Source organism: Orbicella franksi, chromosome 2 (genome assembly GCF_964199315.1).
Source record: "Orbicella franksi chromosome 2, jaOrbFran1.1, whole genome shotgun sequence".
NCBI lineage: Eukaryota > Metazoa > Cnidaria > Anthozoa > Scleractinia > Merulinidae > Orbicella > Orbicella franksi.
In genome coordinates this window covers 37,254,847-37,281,612 of record NC_138146.1, presented here as the reverse complement: position 1 = coordinate 37,281,612, position 26,766 = coordinate 37,254,847, and the positions used below count along the sequence as shown (strand labels likewise).

Here is a 26,766-nt window from a genome sequence, read left to right as displayed (position 1 = left end):
TACGGTATTTCCACTTGACTTTATTTGTCAATGATTCAATTGCCACATACCATAGAGCGTTGGTTAAGTCATTTCCCGGAGCACTACAGTCACGTACTTTATCAGGGATGTCGTGGGTGTTGCAAATGAAAAAAAAAAGTTTTATACTAACTTAAACAAACAAACAAGCAAAACACCTTTTCCATTATTTTGTCCACACAACGTTTCAAAAATTGCTTTCGAAGGATCATTGGCAACGAATATTTATTCGACAGTGACTATCTGCGTCACCCAGTTGTTTTCATTCCAAAGGCGGATTTTGGGCAAAATCTATGAGAAACACAGGCCAAGGCGGACGACTTAAAACCATTTGCCCAGAGATATTTTTTGATATCCTAACAGGTGGGTGTATAGTTAAGCAGTAGAAAGTGGTTTGTGGTATTTAAAGTTATAGCTCATTGAAAAATATGGCAATGTTTTATTAAATGCAATAATTCGCTTGCAACACATTGTAAAATTTTGCGTTTCTGTTCGATCTCGTTTCGGGCTCAAAACTAACTTCGATTTATTTCATTTTTTACTCAGTCATACCATGAAGACCTGAACTGAATATAAAATCCATTGAAAGATTCTCAAATAGCTGTTTTGCAGAGCGCTCTGCAATCAAATATTCAGAAAATTCAGCGAAACCGGAAGTAGGTTTTGAGCCCAAATGGGACGAAATCGTTTTTGGCATATTTCTACCAAAGAAAACTATATTAGCAGAAACTAACAATGGTCCGTTCCTATTCTTACTAGGACCTATCTATGGGCCAAATACAAGCGAATCAATTTTTCGTCTTGTGCCATTGATAGGCGATTTAGGTCGATTTTTATAGGCATTCACTCTTAAATTCCAAACAATACAAATAGCAAAGTGATTATCTGAAGCCTTGGCACTACATACTAAGGACAAAATCGAAAACTGTACCAATAAAACTCGAATTATTGATCCAATACTTACCATTACAGCATCCTGATCGTCCATTTCCAGTGTAGCCGTTTCTGCAGGAGCAGCTGTAAGAACCAGGCTTGTTAACACAGCTGGCATGAGCATCACAGAGATGACTTCCAATGCTGCACTCATTGACGTCAGAGCATAAACGACCATTACCATGGAAACCATCATTGCATGAACATGAATAGGTTCCCGCAGTGTTCTTACAAGTTGCATGCGAACTGCAGTCATGTGATCCATCCAGACATTCGTCGATATCTCGACACATTCGACCATCACCACGAAACCCAGAAATACAGCTGCATTCATGAGAACCTTCAGTGTTTGCACATGCTGCTTGTGTGTGGCACTTGTGAGTACCATCCTTGCATTCATCGATGTCATGGCAAGACCAGCCATTTCCTTTAAAGCCTGGTAGACAAGTACAATAATAAGAGCCCATAATGTTACTGCAGAGTGCATGAACACTGCAATTGTCCATATTGTCATTGCACTCATCAATATCCTGACAAGATATGCCATCTCCCTGGAATCCTTCAAAGCAAGTACAATCATAAGAACCAATAGTGTTATTGCAGTGTGCATAAATACTGCAATTGTGCCCATTGCCATTACACTCATCAACATCTTGACATGACATGCCATCTCCATGAAATCCTTCAAGACAGATACAATGATAGGAGCCAATAGTGTTATTGCAGCGTGCATAAACACTGCAATTGTTGACATTGTCTTCGCATTCATCAGTATCCTGACATAACATGCCATCTCCATGGAATCCTTCAGCACAATTGCAATTATAAGAGCCAATGGTGTTAATGCAATGTGCATGGACACTGCAGTTGTGCATATTGGCCAGTTTGCATTCATCAACATCTTGACATGACATGCCATCTCCACGGAATCCTTCAAGACAGGTACATTGATAGGAACCAATAGTGTTATCGCAGAGTGCATGAACACTGCAATTGTGTATATTGTCTTTGCACTCTTCAATATCTTGACATGACTTGCCATCTCCCTGGAATCCTTCAAGACAAGTGCAGTCATAAGAGCCAATAGTGTTATTGCAGTGTGCATAAATACTGCAATTGTGGACATTGTCTTTGCATTCATCAACATCTTGACATGAGATGCCATCTCCATGAAATCCTTCAAGACAGGTACAATGATAGGAGCCAACAGTGTTATTGCAGCGTGCATAAACACTGCAATTGTGCACATTGTCTTTGCATTCATCAACATCTTGACATGAGATGCCATCTCCATGAAATCCTTCAAGACAAGTACAATCATAAGAGCCAACAGTGTTATTGCAGCGTGCATAAATACTGCAATTGTGGACATTGTCTTTGCATTCATTAACATCTTGACATGAGATGCCATCTCCATGAAATCCTTCAAGACAAGTACAATCATAAGAGCCAACAGTGTTATTGCAGCGTGCATAAATACTGCATTTGTGCACATTGTCTTTGCACTCATCAACATCCTGGCATGACATACCATCTCCATGGAATCCTTGAAAACAAGTACAATCATAAAAGCCAATGGTGTTATGGCAAACTGCATAAGTACTGCAATTGTGCATATTGCGTTTGCACTCATCGACATCCTGACAAGACATGCCATCTCCATGGAATCCAACAGGACAAGTACAATTATAAGAACCAATAGTGTTATTACAGTGTGCATAAACACTGCAATTGTGCATATCGCTATTGCACTCATCATTATCATGACATGAAATGCCATCTCCATGGAACCCGTCAAGACAAGCACAATCATAAGAACCAAACATGTTACTGCAGAGTGCATAGACACTGCAATTGTGCATATTGGTCAGTTTGCATTCATTCACATCTTCACATGACATGCCATTTCCTTGAAATCCATCCACACAACTACAGTCATAAGAACCGATGGTATTGTTGCAATGTGCTTGGACACTGCAATTTTGGACACCGAGGCTACATTCATCAACATCTGTGCACACTCGTCCATCACCATTGTATCCCGGGAGACAAATGCACTGGTAGGAACCAATGCTGTTTTCACATTCGGCGTTAGCAGGGCAAGAATGAGGTTCTTGGGATAAGCACTCATTAATATCTGAAGAAAATATAATAGCCATGGTTAGAAAAAAAACATCAATCAGCCATTGTTTTGGATCGTTAATGTAATGTAACAAGAGAGGAAGATGAAAAAGTAAAAGAACCTGATTTGTGGATACAACTAGTGTAAGGCGAATGTTGTACTTTTACATGTAAGTGTTGTTTTATATATTAAGTATAATAGAAAAGAGAGGATGAAGAATAAGCGAGGTAATGCCCTATGTAGGCCTTCTTTTCAAGATAATCTCTCTCATAAGTTATTTTCAGATTACTCAGGGCTTCAGAGATACAGGAAGGGTCTAGAAATAGCCAATCACGTGACGCTGATTTTCTTCACGGGAACAACTAAAGAAACACCATGTCTAAACTTAACTCGAGAGGGATTACCTTGTCGGAATAAGGTCTTTCTGGGAGATTAACACTATTACCCTTCTCTTCAGTGACATAAATTACAGGCTGGCCTGATAAATTCTGCTTAGGAATCATCAAACAGCTATCCAGTTTGTAATATGGTTATTTTGGTCAACTGACCAGGGAAGGGTGAAAATAATTATTACTATAGAAACTAGACAGACGCGTAAGTTGTAAGCTACAATGGGTTTTAAAAGCTCTCATACCTCGGCAAATAGAACCATTTCCTTCAAAGCCATTGTTACAAACACAAATGTAACGTTCCTCATCTCTTAGGTCAGCTTTGCAGGCAGCGTTGGCATCACAAAGTGGCTTCCGTCTACAGTCAAAAGATGCAGCCAAACTTCTTTCGTCTTTTCCATCTGTAATAGCATCAAAGGTAAACAAATTAAAGGTTTCAAGAACCCGCCCGAGACTGGTACCATACGCGAAACTTTTATTACTTGGTTATATTTTACTTTTCTATTAATTAATGTAGTGGTTTGATGAGGAAAGCTTTTTATGTAGAGCCAACATTAAATCAATCACAGGAAAGTTACTAGGCGTCGCATTTTTTGTGGCGGTATCATCACGAGTAGTGATCGCACGTACCAGTTTGCAGGATTTTACGGACGCTACAACCAAGAAACTATTTTTAAAACAAGTACCTAACTTTTATTTGTTAACCGCGCGGCCATGGGCCGAGCGCGGTTCATGGTTTACCCGTGGTTTTTTTTTTTAACCGCGCGGCCATGGGCCGAGCGCGGTTCATGGTTTACCCGTGGTTTTTTTTTTTAACCGCGCGGCCATGGGCCGAGCGCGGTTCATGGTTTACCCGTGGTTTTTTTTAACCGCGCGGCCATGGGTCGAGCGCGGTTCATGGTTTACCCGTGGTTTTTTTTTTTCGACTTCGGTGCGAGCAGACCCAAGCTTCCACTCGGCCAAATTTTGAGTCACGCAACCTGTGATGTTTACTCGCCAAAAGCTGTTGAAACATTAATAAATCTAATCTTTCGCGGGAATAAATTAAAAACCCAGCGCTCGTCAAAAATTATATTTTTTCACCAGAAATTTAGCTCGGAACATATACATATTTATATTTGTTTGAATCGTCGATGAAATGACCTTTTCCGGATATTTTTTCCTTCGGGGTCAACCGAAACCTCAGATTACAAAATCACGCCGAACCCACATGTTGCAAAAAAATCTCTTCAAAACCCTGACTTCGAAGCGATATAACACTTCAGCGTTAATAGCTACCACACATCGCCAGACGGTAAATCTATTCGTTAACAATCCAACTTTATCGTGTTAAAATTTCAGCGAAATCGAACAAAACCAGAATTAATTAGAATTTTTTTGTGCCCTCACTTCCCAGACTTGTCCTAACGAAGGAAGCAACGGTCGCCCATAGCAACCGAAAAACACGAACATAACAAAGCCGACGTTTCGGCCAAAAAACTCCACAATTATCGCCTGAGAGCTTAAACTTGAATGGGAACATCTTTTTCGAACCTTTTTCAACTGATTTAGACGAAAGACTGACCTCGGCGGGCTACAAAAACGACAAAGAGAAAAAACAGAACAAGACAGCAGAACAAGCCGATAATATTTCATCGCGTGGCTTTCGACACGAAAACGAAAATACAGCTTACTTCTGGATAAATTCAGCCTTAGAAGCCAGCAACCGGTCCCAAATTACTTTCTGTATCCTTACAAATGTCCTGATTTCCATCTCCGAAAGATTTTGCCCCAATTTTGAGCAAATAAACATTTCGCCGGCGGCGACCGCCATTACGGTGGCTTGCATACTAAATTAGCTAACTTAACAAAATTCTCCCGAGGGGGGGTGATACGACATATTTGGTGAGAATCAAAAGTAACGCCAATTTTCTGTCACGTTTTCAATCTGTGGTCACTGGAGTGACCAAAATCGATATATCGGTTGGGATAGGGTTTTTTTATGACTTGTGTGACTACTTTGCTAGCCCTTTACTCGTGGAAAACACCAATTAAATTTAATCATGACTTTTAAGAAAGAAAGCTGTTGTTAATAGTGTTATTATTGTGTCGTTGATATCGTTCATGCCCATACATATCCCGAAGAAAGTTCTAGATTAAGACCATTAAGTCATCGGAGATTTGTCAAAGGCTACCACTGATGGTGCAATAATACAGTTTGTGTTGATCAAGTGATGTGATGTCTACAGTAAGAAAAGAATCATCAATGACTGCTTTGGAATGTGCACTGCGTTCCGACGGTAGTGCTAAGCGAACAGTTAAATTTTAAAAGCGCGGTTATAAGATCTAACAGATCTTCTTGTTTTTCGCAGTTTTGTCTGCGACCAGACCCAAGCTTCCCCTCGGCCAAATTTTTAGTCACGCAACCTGTGATGTTTACTCGCCAAAAGCTGTTGAAACATTAATAAATCTCATCTCCGATACTGACTTTCGCGGGAAAAAAATTAAAAACCCAGCGTTCGTCAAAAATTATATTTTTTTTCAGCAGAAATTTAGCTCGGAACATATACATATTTATATTCCTTTGAATCGTCGATGAAATGACCTTTTCCGGATATTTTTTCCTTCGGGGTCAACAAAAACCTCCGATTACAAAATCACGCCGAACCCACACGTTGCAAAAAAATCTCTTCAAAACCCTGACTTCGAAGCGATATAACACTTCAGCGTTAATAGCTACCACACATCGGCAGGCGGTAAATCTATTCGTTAACAATCCAGCCTTATCGTGTTAAAATTTCAGCGAAATCGAACAAAACCAGAATTAATTAGAATTTTTTTGTGACCTCACTCCCCAGACTTGACCTAACAAAGGAAGCAACGGTCGCCCATAGCAACCGAAAAACACCAACATAACAAAGCCGAGAGTTTCGGCCAAAAATCTCCAGAATTATCGCCTGAGAGCTTAAACTTGAATGGGAACATCTTTTTCGAACTTTTTTCAACTCATTTAGACGAAAGACTGGCCTCGGCGGGCTACAACAAAGACCAAGAGAAAAACAGAACAAGACAGCAGAACAAGCCGATAACATTTCATCGCACGGCCTTCGGCACGAAAACGAAAATACAGCTTACTTCTGGATAAATTCATCCTTAGAAGCCAGCAACCGGTCCCAAATTACTTTCTGTATCCTTACAAATGTCCTGACTTCCATCTCCGAAAGATTTTGCCCCAATTTTGAGCAAATAAACACTTCGTCGACGGTGACGGCCATTACGGTGGCTTGCATACTAAATTAGCTAACTTGACAAAATTCTCCCGAGGGGGGATACGACAAATTTGGTGAGAATCAAAAGTAACGCCAATTTTCTGTCACGTTTTCAATCTGTGGTCACTGAAGTGACCAAAATCGATACATCGGTCGGGATAGGGTTTTTTTTATATGACTTGTGTGGCTACTTTGCTAGCCCTTTACTCGTGGAAAACACCAATCAAATTTAATCATGACTTTTAAGAAAGAAAGCTGTTGTTAACAGTGTTATTATTGTGTCGTTCATATCGTTAATGCCCATACATATCCCGAAGAAAGTTCTAGATTAAGACCATTACGTCATCGGAGATTTGTCAACGGCTACCACTGATGGTGCAATAATACAGTTTGTGTTGATCAAGTGATGTGATGTCTACAGTAAGAAAAGAATCATCAATGACTGCTTTGGAATGTGCACTGCGTTCCGACGGTAGTGCTAAAGAAACAGTTAAATTTTAAAAGCGCGGTTATAAGATCTAACAGATCTTCTTGTTTTTCGCAGTTTTGTCTGCGACCAGACCCAAGCTTCCCCTCGGCCAAATTTTTAGTCACGCAACCTGTGATGTTTACTCGCCAAAAGCTGTTGAAACATTAATAAATCTCATCTCCGATACTGACTTTCGCGGGAAAAAAATTAAAAACCCAGCGTTCGTCAAAAATTATATTTTTTCAGCAGAAATTTAGCTCGGAACATATACATATTTATATTCCTTTGAATCGTCGATGAAATGACCTTTTCCGGATATTTTTTCCTTCGGGGTCAACAAAAACCTCCGATTACAAAATCACGCCGAACCCACATGTTGCAAAAAAATCTCTTCAAAACCCTGGCTTCGAAGCGATATAACACTTCAGCGTTAATAGCTACCACACATCGCCAGACGGTAAATCTATTCCTTAACAATCCAGCTTTATCGTGTTAAAATTTCAGCGAAATCGAACAAAACCAGAATTAATTAGAATTTTTTTGTGACCTCACTCCCCAGACTTGACCTAACAAAGGAAGCAACGGTCGCCCATAGCAACCGAAAAACACCAACATAACAAAGCCGAGAGTTTCGGCCAAAAATCTCCAGAATTATCGCCTGAGAGCTTAAACTTGAATGGGAACATCTTTTTCGAACTTTTTTCAACTCATTTAGACGAAAGACTGGCCTCGGCGGGCTACAACAAAGACCAAGAGAAAAACAGAACAAAACAGCAGAACAAGCCGATAACATTTCATCGCACGGCTTTCGGCACGAAAACGAAAATACAGCTTACTTCTGGATAAATTCAGCCTTAGAAGCCAGCAACCGGTCCCAAATTACTTTCTGTGTCCTTACAAATGTCCTGACTTCCATCTCCGAAAGATTTTGCCCCAATTTTGAGCAAATAAACATTTCGTCGACGGTGACGGCCATTACGGTGGCTTGCATACTAAATTAGCTAACTTGACAAAATTCTCCCGAGGGGGGGATATGACGAATAGAGCTGAAAGATGGCCTATAATTGGCTAATGATGAGATCATCGAAAGTAACGCCAATTTTCTGTCACGTTTCAATCTGTGGTCACTGGAGTGACCAAAATCGATACATCGGTCGGGATAGAGTTTTATTATTAAATTATATGACTTGTGTGACTACTTTACTAGCCCTTTACTCGTGGAAAACACCAATTAAATTTAATCATGACTTTTAAGAAAGAAAGCTGTTGTTAATAGTGTTATTATCGTGTCATTTATATCGTTCATGCCCATACATATCCCGAAGAAAGTTTTACAAAGATTAAGACCATTACGTCATCGGAGATTTGTCAACGGCTACCACTGATGGTGCAATAATACAATTTGTGTTGATCAAGTGATGTGATGTCTACAGTAAGAAAAGAATCATCAATAACTGCTTTGGAATGTGCACTGCGTTCCGACCATGGGGCAGAATGCATGGACATCATTAAATATTCATTATCAGCGAAGCGGCAAATTTGAATGCGAGAGCGCTCACAATAAGAGAAGAAAGGGCTAAAATTGGCTCAGTAGCGTTGATTAAACTTGCTTTTCTGGTTTCAAGAAGTATAAATCTACCAACACACGCGCGGCTTTTTGAAGAAGAATGCTATATCTACATTTAAAGGCTAAATTAAACAAGTGTAAGGACTGTTCTTTTGCACTTGAAAATACAGCAAAATTGGCCTTTTTTTGTATGGAGGCTGTTTTCAAAACGACATTTCTAAAAAGTTCTACTGATTTTCGCCAACCCACGAACGGCAAATGAAAAATTTATCTTTTTTCTACCAAAATATGTTTGAAGATTAAAAGTCGGTCAACGGGAACCACTGTTCTTTCCGGTTTGAAAACTGCTAGTTGTAGTTGTGTTTGAAAATGGCGCGTCTCGAGCAAGTGGGCTATTGTTTCAAGCCTACGACCGAATAACAATGGTAACCAAGACTAAAACAAAACCCATTCAAAAAAGCCACTCGTGTGTAAAATGGTTCACAATTGCCGCGAATTTTAAAACTGAGGTTACTGTTCCGGCTGACTTATTCGAATAGCCGACCAGATCGCGCAATGAATATAAACATGGAAAACGTCAGTGATCGGGAGCTCGTTTCAGGGCTCTTCGAAAACCCGATCAATCCGTTACTCCTTCATATGGTACCTCCATTTGTTGACGTAAACAGTCCGATGTATTATCTTCAACTTAACGGCGAAGTATTATATAACTGGCGACAAGTTCACGGGCGTCCCCAAACAGTCTTCGACTTGCTCCAACGAAGCATCTTGCCTCTTGGATACCAAGTATTTGACAAAAGATATTTTTCCAGCCAACCGTTAACGACAATCGTGAATACATTAACTTATACAATCTTTGCAAGGAAAAACCAAAACACTTCGCGATCTCTCTTATCAAGACTGGCATATGCTTGTAATTCAGTTTAAACGCGCAGAGACGGGACATCGTTTCAACCATGATACTGATCGCTGCGATTTGATCAGTGGTCAGACCCCTTTTTTTGCCCGCGCGTTTTAAGCATTCATGCATTTGGCAACCATTATTTAAATTCACTCACCGGCTGTTCTGGATACGCGAAAGTTAAAAAGCATCCTAAGACGGAACAAATAGTTTGTTTATAGCTCGTTTTCGCTTCCGCGCGCAAACTGCACAGAGTGAAAGAATTGTTTTATTTACGACACAATTGTCTTGCTCGCGCAGACACAATGAAGATAAATGAAGTGAGCTTTGATTCCAGTGTTACAAATTCCACACAACGAAACCTCCTTAAAGCAAGTGCAAATCCATTACGCGAAAATGAGTTAATGCGTGGATGTTTGACTTTTGCGAAACGAACAAAAAACACACGCGTGCGGTGAGTTGTTTCGATATTTAAATAACAAAAGCACGTTGAGTTCATTGAAACAAAGAAAGAAACAATAGGCGGAGAGTTCATTGTTTAGTTTACCGCCTCATCATGAGGTAATGAGTATTGTCGCGCATTCATAGCAACCAATGAAAACAGCTCGTTCGGAGCATCGATGAATATTAATAAGCGTCATGACATACCTATACACTTTTTCGAACTGTAAGTAAATGTCCCGAGAACAATAGGCATTCTACGCCATGGGTAGTGCTAAGCAAACAGTTAAATTTTAAAAGCGCGGTTATAAGATCTAACAGATCTTCTTGTTCGACTTCTGTGCGAGCAGACCCAAGCTTCCACTCGGCCAAATTTAGAGTCACGCAACCTGTGATGTTTACTCGCCAAAAGCTGTTGAAACATTAATAAATCTCATCTTTCGCGGGAAAAAATTAGAAACCCAACGCTCGTCAAAAATTATATTTTTTCACCAGAAATTTAGCTCGGAACATCTACATATTTATAATCCTTTGAATCGTCGATGAAATGACCTTTTCCGGATATTTTTTCCTTCGGGGTCAACCGAAACCTCAGATTACAAAATCACGCCGAACCCACATGTTGCAAAAAAATCTCTTCAAAACCCTGACTTCGAAGCGATATAACACTTCAGCGTTAATAGCTACCACACATCGCCAGACGGTAAATCTATTCCTTAACAATCCAGCTTTATCGTGTTAAAATTTCAGCGAAATCGAACAAAACCAGAATTAATTAGAATTTTTTTGTGACCTCACTCCCCAGACTTGACCTAACAAAGGAAGCAACGGTCGCCCATAGCAACCGAAAAACACCAACATAACAAAGCCGACGTTTCGGCCAAAAAACTCCAGAATTATCGCCTGAGAGCTTAAACTTGAATGGGAACATCTTTTTCGAACTTTTTTCAACTCATTTAGACGAAAGACTGGCCTCGGCGGGCTACAAAAAAGACCAAGAGAAAAACAGAACAAGACAGCAGAACAAACCGATAATATTTCATCGCATGGCTTTCGGCACGAAAACGAAAATACAGCTTACTTCTGGATAAATACAGCCTTAGAAGCCAGCAACCGGTCCCAAATTACTTTCTGTATCCTTACAAATGTCCTGACTTCCATCTCCGAAAGATTTTGCCCCAATTTTGAGCAAATAAACATTTCGTCGACGGTGACGGCCATTACGGTGGCTTGCATACTAAATTAGCTAGCTTGACAAAATTCTCCCGAGGGGGGGATATGACGAAAAGAGCTGAAAAATGGCCTGTAATTGGCTAATGATGAGATCATCGAAAGTAACGCCAATTTTCTGTCACGTTTCAATCTGTGGTCACTGGAGTGACCAAAATCGATACATCGGTCGGGATAGAGTTTTATTATTAAATTATATGACTTGTGTGACTACTTTACTAGCCCTTTACTCGTGGAAAACACCAATTAAATTTAATCATGACTTTTAAGAAAGAAAGCTGTTGTTAATAGTGTTATTATCGTGTCATTTATATCGTTCATGCCCATACATATCCCGAAGAAAGTTTTACAAAGATTAAGACCATTACGTCATCGGAGATTTGTCAACGGCTACCACTGATGGTGCAATAATACAATTTGTGTTGATCAAGTGATGTGATGTCTACAGTAAGAAAAGAATCATCAATAACTGCTTTGGAATGTGCACTGCGTTCCGACGGTAGTGCTAAGAAAACAGTTAAATTTAAAAGCGCGGTTATAAGATCTAACAGATCTTGTTTTATTCGCTTCAGCGGACGGCGCGCAGTAACGCAAATAAAATACCACCATCAAAAAATGCAATGCTTTTACACACACAGGCAGGTATCTTTAATATCAAGTAGATTAAACTGGTTGCGCATTAATGTCTGCGGAAGATGCTGAGCAAAGCATTTTATTTTTCTCGACTTTCCGTTCGTATATAAGCTTATATATCAATATGATAACAGTACTGATCTTGTAGCCCACACACAAGCTAATGTTAAGTGGCTGCTTACCTTTCTTGTCAGGAGATTTATTGCCAACTGTGAGGACAAGAGACACTATTAAACAACCAGCTAGAAACAAGGAAAGTACTACCACCAGTATCTTTTTGGAGGTGACTTTCCTGCACATGAGCCTGACTGTTTCTTTGATCTTTGCTATATCGAATTTCATTTTGGACTGTGACATTGCCCTTTTCGTTGCTTAGGCATATACCTACACATGAAGTTCAATCCTGGCGATATATAACGACAGAAATGCAATGTAAGCGTTTCTTAGAAATGTTTGAACAGGGAACCCCTAATTATATTATGCAGAGACATCTTATTGGCTACCACTACACATATTCGGCTCCTGTCAGGGCAAGATTTTTCTCGGAAATCATGTGACCTCCGCATTACGTCATCGTTATTGTGAAGTGTGTTGTTTACTGTATTTGACTAGCCAGGGAAAAGACCCTTCTATCCAGGTTGATTTAGTAAATGAAAAAATTGAATGTTTTGTAAGATCGGGATAGCTAAAGCTACATTAAGAGACAGACTTGCAATATCTATAAATTGAGGTTTAATTATAGTTAGGTGCCACAGTCTGCGTGAGACAGATTTACACGTAAAATATGAGCTAAACTGTGTAATTGTGTAAATTTCGTTCAGGTTATATTTTCTCTTTGATACCTTAATTAGATTATAAAGCGGAACTTTTGCCCAGAGCAACAGCTTATATAAACCAAAAATGAAGTATTATTAAATAACATTATGGCTGCCATTTTTAAACTCGTTCGTATGAATTTAAGATTACTTCAAACCTTCGCGAGAGTCCTCCAGAAAAAAATTCGTACGCGCGCTGTTTTCAAGGTAACCCCCACAAACTATATATCAACAGAAAGGTAATAAAATGTAGAATTCGATAAAGTTATGTTTTGTTTTGGATTTTGCTTTCCAGAGGCGGCAGAAGCCGTCAACTCCAAATTACCGACTGACGTTCCAGCGAGTTATTCGGGTATCAAATGCGATCGTTCATGCAAAATAACTGTGCAGTGTTAATCCCGAAGCCTCAATCTCCAAACACGTGTCAGCATTTTCTGTTATTTCTATTGGTCATCTGTCAAGTTCGACTATCGAAAAATTCGCGTAACCTGTTACGTTAAAGGTCGCCACGAGGAAAGTATTTAAAATAAAGGAATTCGCTGACATGCTTTTGTTCCATATCTATCAGTGAATGTTCTGACCAAATTTCATGGAAAACCATCAAATCTGCATACCATATTAATTCATTTAAAGAGAAAGGGATTCTCTCGAAAAACGAGTGCGAGTTTTCGCCTTCTAAAGATTTATAAACTTATCACGCCTTCACAGAGGAATATGTCAACTTGAAAGCCGCGAGCCAATGAAATAACAGAACCCCAGCGTTCACAGTGTGCAAACTTGTGCTTCGCGGACGTTAATTTTCTTGACTAAAAAAAATCGACCAATATAGCCCCGCGAAGGTTTGAAGTAACCTTAAATTAGCCTCACCAACTCACCAACAGAGCTCGTTTGAGACTACAATTTCTTTGAATAAAAATTCAGAAACGAGGTTAGTCAGGCTGATCTTAATCCTTTCAAAAGAATTGCCAGCCATTGATGAACAGGTTGTGCTCCAGACTTTCTCCGTTCAGGTTGTTTTGAACCTGAATAAACAGTCAATTGTTCATGATATGATATAAACTGATATGAAATGAGTTTCGACGCAGCGGAAAAATTATACAGGGCTAGATTATTGTGCCTAGCCTTAAGGAGTTACTGAGGCGATGACCCACGACTGGAATTCAGGCTATACTGCAACTGGATGTTATATTTAACCGGAGGAGGATCCTGGGGTTGCAGAATCAATGAGGCATACATGCGGGCTATCTTTACTCTTACTCAGTTGTGTTACTGTTAGTCGAGAATAACGTACTTTTAACACTGTTTTAGCCAGAAAAAAAATCACTTGTAATTATAATGAGTTACCTGCCCAGAGTGTTTGCCTTTATTTCTGCCATAGTATTCACAGTCATTTTTCATTTTTTTTAAAATTTTCTGCTTCTCCGAAAGGGGGTGACTAGCAACCCAATCCGCCCTACCCCGACATCCACTTAGAATATTTTTATTGAGAAAAATGAAAAATGAAATCATTCAGGCAATGAATGATTCTGCCTGCAGTCAAACATGGCCTTTCACCCGGGAAAGTTCAATACTCGGCGTTACAGTATTATCCGATAGTGTCAGCAGTCGACGAAATGCAAGGTTACGAACTGTTAACCACTATCCCATCTACGCAATAATCATGATTGCTTTGCACTTTACGCTTTGACATCACGAGACAGCATTCTGAAATCAATGAATTTTATTTATCGCAAAAAGTTGTAGTAAGACATTGATGAAGAAAAACCAATCAAATTTGCACAGTTCTTTACAAAACCAGCGTTCGAATTCTGGTAGCTATAGTTGACAATAGTTCCCTTCAAAAATCTATCGGTTGGGTTCCTTTCGGATGGTGTGTCTGAGAAAAGCATAAGTATCTCACTCGATTCATCACACGGATAAACCTACAATATCTTTTCGCTAGCATGACTACTCCATATTACTTATTAAAATTGTTTCCGGGGTCGCAGGTAATTACTGGGGAAATTTCCAGTGCGGAGATGTTCCACAAAAGCCAAATCAAATGGCCACTTGGCCACTTGGCCACTTGGTATAAAGTGATGGGTCACTCTGCTGGCTTGTAATGGCAAATTTGCGAGTAGCCATCTTTGCTTTGCCAAGTGTGGTCGTCATTGCTGGGTGAATCCATGACAGCTCCAGTTTACATAATAATGTATGGGACATCTATAGTCTTTTCGAAGTTTTTACATACAGATACCTAACATAAAAGCGATAATAATAAGAAGAAAAACTTGAGGCACTCGGTTGTTTCTGGCAGAGGAAGCTGCAAAAGAAAAAAAACCCAGATAATTATTATGAGAAACCTTGAGAAAAACAAACTACAATGTTCTATTCTTCAAACCTGGTTAGTCATTATTTGCTATTTGTGTCGTGGAACTTGGGCCATTTGTACGCATTATCATAATTTAGATATCAGGCAATGTAAATTGTGCCATTTCCGTCTCATCGTTTCAAACAAGAACAGTGATATGATCTCCAAGTATAGCACACCGCTTGCCGATGACAGTCGTGGACACACTAAATCACTACTTGACATCCCATCACCTTGAAAACTTGAATCACAGCTGCAGGTATTAGAGCCTTGGCCCAGGCGCTACACGCAGGGGACATATTTGTTTGGCATGAATCACGCAAGAGGAAAACTGTGATCAAGAAGTCAATGAAGCTTCAATTGCCGATCCTGTACTTACCTATACAATGTCGTCCATTTCCAGTGTATCCTTTTCTGCAAAAGCAGCTGTAAGAACCAGGCTCGTTAACACAGCTGGCATGAGCGTCGCAAAGATGAATTCTTTCGCTGCACTCATCAACGTCAGTGCATAGACGTCCATTACCATAGAAACCGTCTTTGCATGAACATGAATAAGAACCCACAGTGTTCATACAAGTCGCATGCAAACTGCAGTCATGTGATCCATCCAGACATTCGTCGACATCTCGACAAACTTGACCATCTCCACGAAACCCAGAAATGCAGCTGCATTCATGAGAGCCTCCGGTGTTTGTACATGCGGCGTGTCTGTGGCACTTGTGAGTCCCATCCTCGCATTCATTAATGTCGTGGCAAGACCAGCCATTTCCTTTGAAGCCAGGAAGACAACTACAAGTATAAGAGCCAATAGAATTATTGCAGAGTGCATGAACACTGCAGTTGTGCATATTAGCCTTGCACTCGTCAATATCCTGACAAGACCATCCATTTCCTTTAAAGCCAGGTAGACATTTACAGGTATAAGAGCCAATAGTGTTGTTGCAGAGTGCATGAACACTGCAATTATGCATATTAGTTTTGCACTCGTCAATATCCTGACAAGACCATCCATTTCCTTTAAAGCCAGGAAGACATTTGCAGGCATAAGAGCCAATAGTGTTGTTGCAAAGTGCACGAACACTGCAATTATGCATATTAGCCTTGCACTCATCAATATCCTGACAAGACTTGCCATCCCCATGGAATCCTGGGAGACAACTGCACTGGTAGGAACCAATGGTGTTCTCACATTTGGCAGTAGAAGGGCACGAATGAAGGTCTTGGGATAAGCACTCATTAATGTCTGTAGAAAGTGATGACATACATAATAGCCATGGTTAGACAAAACTTCACTTACGTATCATTTTGGTTTGCTAATGTAATGTGACAAGCGAGGATAATGGAAAAAAAAATTATTGCAAATAATGTATGCACACAACTAGTATATAGCGAATGTTGTACTTGTAAGTGTTGTTTTGTGTATAAGAAATAAAAAGAAAGAAAAGATGAGGGGCAAGGAAGAATCTCCTATATAGATCTTCTTCCCATTAGAGGTAAGATCACTTTTGACTTCTGCAATCCCAGAAGAGTTTAGAAATAGCCAATCATATGACACTGATTTTTCCCACAACAACAATCCAAGTAACGTGATGTCTAAAAATAGCACGAGTGAGATTACTTGTCTAACTCTTCTGAATGTGATCAATTACAGGCTGGCCTGATAACTGCTAGCAAGGAATCTTTAAGCAATTTGTGATGTGATCATCGTTATCTTGCCTGAATCGATTTTTTTCAACTTTGTCATATAAAACAAATTTCAAAGCCTGGCCTTGCGTTAGAGTAACACAGTCGAACTGAATAGATAAGAGGCCTATTAATAAACTACATAATGGGTCTAAAACACTCTCATACCTCGGCAAACAGAGCCATTGCCTATAAAGCCATTGTTACAAACACAAATGTGACGTTTCTCATCTCTTAGGTCAGCTGTACAGATAGCGTTGGCATCACAAAGGGGCTTCTGCGTACAGTCAAAAGTCAGTGTGCCCAAAATTCTTTTGTCCTTTTCATCTGTTTTGGAAGATGAAATATTAATATCAAAGATAAACAAATTTAAGGTTTCAAGAAACTGCCTTCACTGACACTTTAGTACCCCCGAAACTTATTCTAATGCTCTGTTAATTCATGCAGTGGCTGGATAAAAAAGAAGCTTTTTATATACAGCTCGGCGTTGCATCTTCTGTGCCCTGCCAGATTCCAGGATTGCACGGATGCTACATCCAAGAAGCAGGCAACTTTCTCGATGTCCGAAGGTTTCGAGCTACTCCGGTCGGTCGGCGGCGCACGGTGAAACAAATAATGATCAAAATGAACAAATTTGATAGTTTTACAAACACAAACAGGATTAAAATGACTATAAGCTGCCGCGCATAAATGACCGCAGAAGATGCTGAGCGAAGCATTTTATTTTTCTTGACTCACTGTCTGTAAGCTTGTCTCATAATTTTAGAGCAGTACTGATCATGCTGGTCGAACACAAGAGGTCTAATGTTAAGTATTTACTAAGTTATATGTTTACCACTGCTGCATATATGTACCTACCTTCCTCATCAGGAGATTTACGAATCTCAAATATGACGACAAGAGACACAGCCAAAACAGTTATTACCAACACGACTGCTCCTGCAATGATCCGTAGTTTCTCCTTGGAGATTGCTTTACTACACTTCATAATCGAATTTCGTTTTATAAAGATTTTGATTCAATGTACTTTTGGTTGCCTTATTATTCTGTATATAGAGAAGACTCACAAATTGAAGCTCAATCCTGTCGATACACAGGACAGAAATGCAACCTAAGCGTTTCCTTGAAATGTCGATTCTCGGAATTCAGAAGGGGGAACCCCCTAATTGTTATGCGGAAACATGTCATTGGTTAGCACTTAAAATATTCAGCTCTCGTCAAGGCAAAATTTAGGCCTTTCATTCTCGGAAAGCACGTGACCTAAGTCAGATCCTGTCGATACACACGACAGAAATAGAAAAGTGTGTCTTAAGAAAGTGTAGATTCTTGGAATTCAGACTGGGAAACCCCTACTTATTTATGCAGAGACACAGCACAGTGACAGCACATATTCGGCACATGTCAGGGCAAATTTAGGGACTTCCCCGAAAGCTTATTCTCGGAAACCATGTGTCGTCTGCATTACCTCATCGTAAAAAGACCTCTCCTCTGCTGTTAGCTTAATTATTTTGAAGATCGGGATTAAAAGAGACTTGGATACATATAGTTACGGTCAACAGTTTGCGTGAAACAGATTAACCTGTGAAATAGGAGGTCAACTGTGTAACAGAAATTGAATTTTTTTCAGGTCAAATCAAGTTTTCTTCCTGATACTCTAGTTATATTATAGAAAGAAACTTTTGCCCCGAGCGACGGCATTCATAGAAGAACCGAAGAAAAATCTTATATGTAACATTAAAATATTCATCTTTCTGCGTTTTGATGCAGGATAAAATAATCATTGACGAAATACTGAGGCGATGACTCACGACTGAAATTCAGGGTATACTATACTGCGGCTGGTGTGTTATTCCACTCACAACACTTTCATTGAGAAAAAGCTGAAAAATAAAATTATCCGGGCGAGAAATGCTTTCACCAACAGTCAAACATGGCCTTTCCTCCAGGTACGTATACTGGTCTACCGATACAAAGCGATGAATTGAAATCTTGAAACACCAATGCCTTCGCATGCAATCATGGATTGCTTAATGCTTTCCGCTTTTGACTACGGCGTGACAGTTTTCTGATATTAATGATGAATTTTATTTGTCACAGAAAAATTGACTTCTGCTATTTTCTAAAGCACTTTTTATGAACATCGCATTTCTTAGACAACGATGCATACGCAAGTTGATCTTAACGAAGCCGCGATCTTTCTGGGAAATTTACACTAAAAAAATGTGACAATATACTGTTTTCGATATATTAAAATTCAGCTTGGCAGTAAGGCCTAGGGGACAAAAACAAAGGAAATTTAACGACATGTTTATTCATATATTTTGTTTGTGTCCTCTAAACCTCATTATCTAGCTGAATTTTAATATATCGAAAGTGGCCTATTCTTTTGATTTTTCTCAATCTGTTCGGACTAATATTTACAAAAATTTAGCACACGTGCTCGAAGTTTCCCAGTCTGCTTATCAGACTGTTGTTCTTGTATAAAGATATAAAACCTAGGAAGGATGTAAAAAACCTATCGATACGCAAACAACAATACGATATTCGAGTTTGATCCAGACATTTATTTTTATTTTCTGAATTTAGGTCTTTCATTTGGACGAAACTTTCCCGGTTGGGGAGAGGGGAGGGGGTGGGTGGGCTATGTATCAATTCTGATACTATCTATTTCGTCTTGTAGGGAAGTAAAATACTTGGTTAGGGCTTTCCCGTCACACGAGGGCTAGAGTTGGCCGTAATAATGTCTAACGTTTTACCATCGGTAGTCATTTTAAATTTGATCACTAAAGCGTCCCCGGCCCCAACTCCACTCCCCTGCATGCCATTGTAATATTACTTCGTCTGAAATACCACCCTTTTTTTTCGCCATTTCTCTGCAAATCCGAGCCTTTTTGAGACAGTTAATGGATTTTATTCATCGTACATAGTCTCAGTAAACGTTTCAAAGGGATAAAAGAAATTTACTCTATTTCGTGTTTACTTTGATGCGATATATCAACTGGGTCTCAGATGGTGTTTCCAAGAAAAGCAGGAACTTTCAATTCTTTGTACCATATTAATTAACATGGGACTGAAAGTGCATAGAACAGTAGTGATACAGAAATACAACCGCACTTTTCTAAGCCTTTTACAAAGCTTATAACCTAATAAAACTAAACAACTGCTTTCCTGGATATTACAGAATGATAATATTATACGGTATGCCAAGCAATTTCTAACTGTTCCAACCAGGTGAAAGTTTCACAGATCATTTCGCTACTTTGTCATCCAATTTTAAATGTTGCGATTGTCCTCTGGGTCTAGTAGTGTTGTAAGTAATTACTGAGAGAATTTCCAGTACGGAGATGAGCCTCGTAAGCCTCCAGCCAAATCAAACCTTTCATGGTCACTTGGTATAGCGTGTTGTCATCTGTCCACTCTGCTGGCTTGTAATGACAAATCTGCGTGCAGCCATCTTTGCTTCCCCAAGTGTGGTCGTCATCGTTTGGAAAATTCATCACGGTCCCGTTACGTTTCACCAAGCAATGGGAAGGGTTGCAAACGACCATTTGAGGGCATGCATTAGGGAAGTCGACTGGAATATAAATCCTCAAGGTGTACTCTCTGTTACTGGAGCATGTTACTCTAATTTCAACTCTGGTGTTACCAGTAGGATCGATCCAAGTCGCACGGTTTCCGCGAAAATACTGCTCAAGCAACTGTTTCTCGTATCCAAGCCTCGTTTGTTGAGATGCTGACCAAGGCATGATGCGAATATAGTACTGAACGCCTCGGTGAGAGCGACGGAGAACACAATACTGAACGCTTCGGTGAGAGCGACGGAGAACACAATACTGAACGCTTCGGTGAGAGCGACGGTGATACGAGAGCTCTTGTACTGGTTTTGGTTTCCACGGAAAACTAATTTCCCGGAAACAAAATAGCACCTGCGTGTACGGCATTACGCGGAAACCATAGCAACAGGGTCAAAATTATTCTTCAATGCGTAACGTAAAGGGTGTGTAATGATCGAGCTAGGTGATATATGTATCCAATGCATAAAAAATCAGGCTAAAACGCCTCCTATCAAACAAAACTTGGCAGAGGAAAAAAAAAGTTTCTCTCAGGGTAACATTGTAAAAAATTGGCTCTATTTAGTTTCAACATCTTTATAAGCCAAGCGCAAATTTTTGCGCTTTATAATCTCTGATAGGAGGTACTACACCCGCTTTCAGTGTTACGTGCATAGGCGAAATCTTTCGACTTGCCATCTTTTAACATGCTATGTAACCTGGGCTTAAGTCAAAAATGGCATGTGAGCACAACGGTCGAAAGATGTCGCCTATGCACGTAACACTGAAAGCGGGTGTAAGCTGATTCTGAATGACCTTAGCAAACCAAACCTTGAGAGACAAGGGGAGGGGTGGCGGTAGGCTATTTTAAAAGTAAAGTTCGGAGAACCCATTGGAATGTTCTCCTATCTTGAAACGGACAAATGTTTCACCTGTCAAAGTAATAGTAAGCTCGTGGAAATCTTACTCTGTCTGAGTTACCTTAGAGACAAACACAGACACCTGGGTGGTTGTCTCCCACAAACAGATTGACAACCTCTACCATGTCTACGCCATTTTCCAATTCGTTGTGGACATGCAGAAGCATCAAGTGGTTAAGCATGGCCTTTCTTATCGGTCAAGCAGAAACAGTTGAAGATGACACTGTTCGACAACTGAGGGAAACCATCATCAGTGGATGTTCTGACACGAAGAGAGAAGTCCTCACGTCTCCATACGTATTTTCTAGTTAGAGATAAGCTATCAGGACTAGATGATCTAATCTTCCAGGGTCAGCGCTGTGTCACTCCCTTGGGTCTGCGCACAAGAATAAATGGGAAAATGCATGGAACCCACACAGGGATTCAAAGTTGCCTCCGATGGGAAAAGAGAGACCGTGTATAGGCCAGGACTGAATGCTGACCTAACTGACCACAATTCGAAGAGCGATGTACTTTAATTTTTCATTTTTTTGTGTGCACATTCATTTTTTTCTTTTTCGTTCTCTGTATGTGTGTCTGTGTCTGTGTCTGTGTGTGTGTGTGAATGAAATCATGTTTTTTTTTTTTTTTTTTCATGTATTCTGTAACTTTATTGCAATATTTTTTCCGCTTGGCCCAGCCACTTAGCTCGATTAGCCTTAGCTTTTTCTAAGTGGCTGTGCTCTGTTTTTCATTGTTATTTTTTCACATTGCATGTATTTATTTTTATTGTAAAATTTTTCTGGGCACGAAATAAAGATTGTTGTTGTTGTTGTTGTTGTTGTTGTTGTTCATTCTACCCGTCAAAGCAAGGGAACTTTTCATCTGTCATGAGGTTGCTGGATCGACCTTGGCAAAAGATTGGCGCAGATGTTTTCACACTTGATGGTACAGATTACCTCTGTGTGGTTGACTACTGTTCAAGTTACTTTGAAGTAAATAGAATAGAAATCAAGACCGTAAAGGGGATCATGCCAAAATACTCCGTAAACAGTTTTCAGTCCGAGCAATGAATCCCAAACCAGCTAATCAGCGACAACATGCCATTAAATTTTCAAGAATTCAAGGTATTCGCAGCACGCTTCGGGTTTGAAGTCATTACAAGTTCACCTAGCTATGCCAAGAGCAATGGCAAGGCTGAAAATGCCATCACCGAAGAGAGCAAAATCCAAACGCCGTCTGAGAGGTGATAAATATAGGGAGCGGGAATGGTTTAAGGAACGAGTACTTTTAAGACCAAGTTGACGCTCGTTCTTACGAAGTCTGCAGAACAGAAGATGGTAGACTGCACAGAAAAAACGTCCGAACCATTGAACCATTTGAAACTAGTTCAGTTGAACCACATCATCCCTCAGGGTGCACCAAAAAGAACCCAGACAACAGGTCAACCAGTCCAAGCCAACTGTGTTGTTCGGCCCAAACAAACAGAACCTGCAACAGTTTCCGAAAGTCAGGAGCAACCATAACTCCCAGTTAAACCAGTAGTTGCGACCGGGGTCGGACGAGGTTCAAGTCTACCCACAGTATTTACAGGAATTTGCTACGGTTAAATATAGACTTAAACATTTCCGTCTGCCTAAGTTGTTTCATTGTTATCGGGCAAAGTTCAAGTTCAACTGAGTTAACAGACCATTATTTAGTTTTCAGTAACTCCTTATTACAAAGTTTGAAGTTCATCTTGGAAAACTTGTATGTCAAAAGTTCACTCAGTTCAGTTTGTCTTTCTGGAGAAAAGGAAAAGTGTGACGTCATGCATTAAGTCACGTGACATTTTGTGCCAGCCGTGTAGAATTAAACATGGAGTTGTTATTGTTCCCATGTGGGACGTTTGTCGTATTTATTACCTCTCCTTTGCGCTCTCTTAAAGCGTAACGTCACGTCAAGGAAATTAATTGTGGGCTGAAACTGAAAGGAAAAATACAGTAGAAAGGTTCGTAAAACATTGTGAATGAAGTAAACTCTTCAAAACGGAAATCAATGAATATTTATAAATATATGGTATAAATGTGTATTAAAAGCAAATGAAATTAGTTATAAGATACAACAGATCGTGAGTCAAACTATGTCAAGTATGAAAGGAATCTTAACGAAAACCGACAATGTTTTGTTTAGCTTACTGATTTTTGCTTTTACTCAGTTCTTGGCTCAAGGCTTGTGTATTTAAGTGAGACCTGGGATCCATCGAGCGGCGTTTTAAGACTCTCCGTACAAAACAACGGCATGAATTCGTCATTTTCATATATGGCGAGTCTATGCGTCTTGCTGGGCACATTCGAGTACTCTTCTCGACTCTCTCTACTAGCAGCTGTAGCTACTTCTTCCATCTACAAGTGTAGAATAAAATGGCGGAAATCCTCATTGCGGAATTTTTGTTACTGCTTCAGGCCTCCGCGAGATGAAATAATATTTTCAACTTTAAATGCATGCTTGGTTTTACTTTTGGGAGCAAAAAATTGGGCCCTTCACTGTGCTTACGTATTCAAACTTGACACCATGTCAAACACAAAATCATGCATGTGGCAGGGGTTACAACAACAAGCAAACCACGTAAATAAGATATTTAAATTTATTAATAGGGAGCCAGTTTTATTTAGACCGCGATGAATTAACACTACAAAAGTTTATTACATAAAATATAACTCTTTTAGTACTGTCCACAGCAATGACAAACTAATTTAACTTCTCATCAGGAATAATTTACTTCTTTGTAGTGGTGGTGATGTCTTGGGCAAGTGATGCTTCGAGTTCCTTCGCCTTTTCTCTCAAATAAGGTGCTGCTTTGCACCTTTTGTCTTCAACCAAATCTCTGATGTTGAAGCCCAGATCCACAGCATCCCACACTAAAAACACAGAACTAACACCAATAATCACTCCTCCAGCAGCTTTTGCACCCATCTTTGCCCCAGCCTTTCCAATGGTACTTGCGCCTCCTTTTACTCCAGCTGTTGCTCCTTCTGTGGCACAACCCAGAATTTTAGGCGCGTTGTTAAGTAGCGCACCAGCTGCAGTTTCAACAGCGGTTATGGTTGCTGCCCCCGCACCAGCCTTAGCGGCTACCTCCGAGGCGGTCTTAATTGCAGCTTCAACACAAATTTTGAAAATAATATCTGCGCTTATACCTACGCTTACAAGCACACTTTGTATCAGCTGAACAACAATGTGACTCTGCCCAAACAACTGAACAGCTAGCCGAGCAAGAAAACATAAGCGCAATACATCTTTCATTTCTTTCCATTCATGAATTTGTTCCTTTACTTTCTTCGTCAATTCATCGGCACCTTGTAAAGCTTTCTCTGCTTCTTGTAGCTTAGCAGAGTTGATGGCAGCCTCTGTAGCCGCTGTTCCTAGATTTGTGCCAGCACCAGCAGCTCCAAGTGAAATCCCGACTATCAGTAAGGGTGAGGCAGCACCCGCTGTCAAAACTGTCGCGATTCCGCCTCCAATGGTTAACAGGCCTCCCAATATCCCAGCGCTGTTTCCTGTGATGGACGCTATTTTACAATCTCGCCACACCTTATCGAGATAATCAGCCGTGCCGTAAAGGTGTTTAATGGCCTTCTGTTTGGCAAGGTTCATATCTTCCACCTTTGTTGCAAACCCTTTTAATTCTTCCTCAAGTTCTTGCTTTTGTGCCGTAGATAAACTGCTTCGATTGGAAAACGTCATACTGGTCTCCGCAAAAAAAAAAAGAAAAAAAAAGAAAGACACTGTTTGTTTACGTCTGGAATAAACAAAAAAATCAATGATGGTCATTACATGAGTGCGAAGTTTTTAGATTCCGCGACTACTGCTACATGTAAATGTAGCTATACGATCCATTATCGAAACTGAAAAGACACACTGAAGCGTAAAAATGTAATGCTAACAATTATCATTAATGAAAAAGCATAAGGTTCGGCACACACGAAGGGACAAGTCCCCGGGACTAGACCCACGAGGGATTTTGAGAGACAATTCGCGTGGACTTGTCCCTTCAATTCAAACCAGTTTGCGAAAATGAAAATGGCCGCTATAGTTCACTCTAAGGGACTTGTTCCCCGGCTTCTTGCAGGGACAAGTCGCAGAGCTAGTCCCTTCTTGTGGGACGACCTTAAATATTGCAGGATATTGTCTTCCGCTGAAAAAACGACTTTGTTATGGTTTTGAATCGTGTGTAGTTTTGAGCCTCACATTCTCTTAAACAGTTAAACTTAAATTTTTACTTTACCTGCGTAAAACTAAAGGTTAAATTAGAAATGAGAAAACTACAGGGTACATGTAAGAGCCATTTTTGGAAGGAGAAAACGGGATCGCAGCGTGTTTTCGTGACTGATTTACAGAAATGATTCCCTTGTTTTTCTTGCGGTTTCATCTCACATCTGATTGGTGGCTACACGATTGACAGATCAAATCAAAGTGGCTTTTTGTGTCATTTCCTCAGAGGAGAGATAGTATTGTTTCAGAATAAACTACATATAAACAACGTGGCGATAGCATCCGATCAGAGTAAACTACACAAACGATCCACCGGCGATCACGCTAAACTGATCGTCTCGAACACAAAAGAGTATTAAAATGTATCACAAATTGAAAGTTCTGATGACTGACTGACGTGATTCTTTCATAGCTAGACTGCAAACAATGGACAGACTACTTTCCTATAATTAGCATATCTCTTGTTTGTCGTTTTGTTTGTACATATCTATTCTGTGAATTTTTCACACTTGCTTTCTGTATCTAATCTTACATTTGCGCAATTTCCATCATTTCTCAAAGGCTACACATTGGTCGAAATTTAATCAGAGATGCAATCATAGATCTGATTTTTTCTCGACACGCGATCAAGCTTTAGGGGTCATGTGGTATCGTAAAGGGCTATAAACGTTCCTTTGTTAGCTGAGAAGCTAGAAACATGTTGAGTTTTAATCAGTAATAAATTGCCTGACTGACAAAAAAACGCTTTGTCACTTTCAGCTTGTTGGAGCAAGCTACGGCCATATAAACAGGAAAAAATAACTGTTCCCACTGTTTTATCTGAGTACCGCTTACGGAGAGACGGTGTCGTTCGACTAGCAAACACGAGGTCGGGTTGTTCTTAGTTACGTGTTTTGCGTTATTATCACTATTTCAGGACGCAAAGGAAAACAGTAACTTACCTGACAAAATCAAGCTTGATTGAAGGAAGGAGATCTTGGGCCAGAATGTCTGACTTTTGAATCGATTTGAAACAGAGTTTGGCGATACTTTTACCTGAAATGCGGTTAACTTCCACTGAAGCAGCTTTTTGCCGTGTTTTGTTGTCTCAGTCTCTTTACTTGCTATTGGAGGTATAAAAAACCGCACACTGCTGTGTCTGTGTATCGTACAAATTCGGGTTTTCTTTCACACAGCACTACCTTCGTGAGTTCTGCTTTGAATTTGCTTTTGAATTTATAAACAATTATCATGTTCTAATATGTTCATTATTTATTCAAGACA

At 39.9% G+C, this 26,766-nt stretch overlaps 4 protein-coding genes across 4 annotated transcripts in view; all 4 read right to left on the bottom strand.

The window, feature by feature from the left end:
- Nucleotides 1-13,395, bottom strand: part of LOC145473943 (uncharacterized) — a 30,383-nt gene extending 16,988 nt beyond the window's left edge. Inside the window, exons 1-3 of the mRNA XM_081455092.1 lie at nucleotides 12,134-13,395; nucleotides 3,708-3,863; nucleotides 983-3,088 (exon numbers count right to left, since the gene is read on the bottom strand). Coding sequence (XP_081311218.1) covers nucleotides 983-3,088; nucleotides 3,708-3,863; nucleotides 12,134-12,308 — 2,437 coding nt within the window. The 5' untranslated portion in view covers nucleotides 12,309-13,395. The remainder of the gene's footprint in view (nucleotides 1-982; nucleotides 3,089-3,707; nucleotides 3,864-12,133) is intronic.
- Nucleotides 1-26,766, bottom strand: part of LOC145479668 (uncharacterized) — a 252,955-nt gene that overhangs the window by 89,720 nt on the left and 136,469 nt on the right. The gene's annotated exons all lie outside the window — the stretch shown is intronic.
- LOC145479689 (uncharacterized) lies at nucleotides 13,498-18,082 on the bottom strand. Its single transcript, XM_081458116.1, has 4 exons — nucleotides 17,658-18,082; nucleotides 16,968-17,126; nucleotides 15,496-16,359; nucleotides 13,498-15,068 (listed from the first exon to the last, which is right to left on the bottom strand). The coding sequence occupies exons 1-4, from the start codon at nucleotides 17,785-17,787 to the stop codon at nucleotides 14,989-14,991; spliced, it is 1,233 nt and encodes a 410-aa protein (XP_081314242.1). The 5' UTR covers nucleotides 17,788-18,082; the 3' UTR covers nucleotides 13,498-14,988.
- Nucleotides 22,104-26,696, bottom strand: LOC145479704 (uncharacterized). The gene is made up of 2 exons (XM_081458140.1): nucleotides 26,445-26,696; nucleotides 22,104-24,976 (listed from the first exon to the last, which is right to left on the bottom strand). Exon 2 carries the CDS (start codon nucleotides 24,973-24,975, stop codon nucleotides 24,007-24,009), a length of 969 nt encoding a protein of 322 aa, XP_081314266.1. The 5' UTR covers nucleotide 24,976; nucleotides 26,445-26,696; the 3' UTR covers nucleotides 22,104-24,006.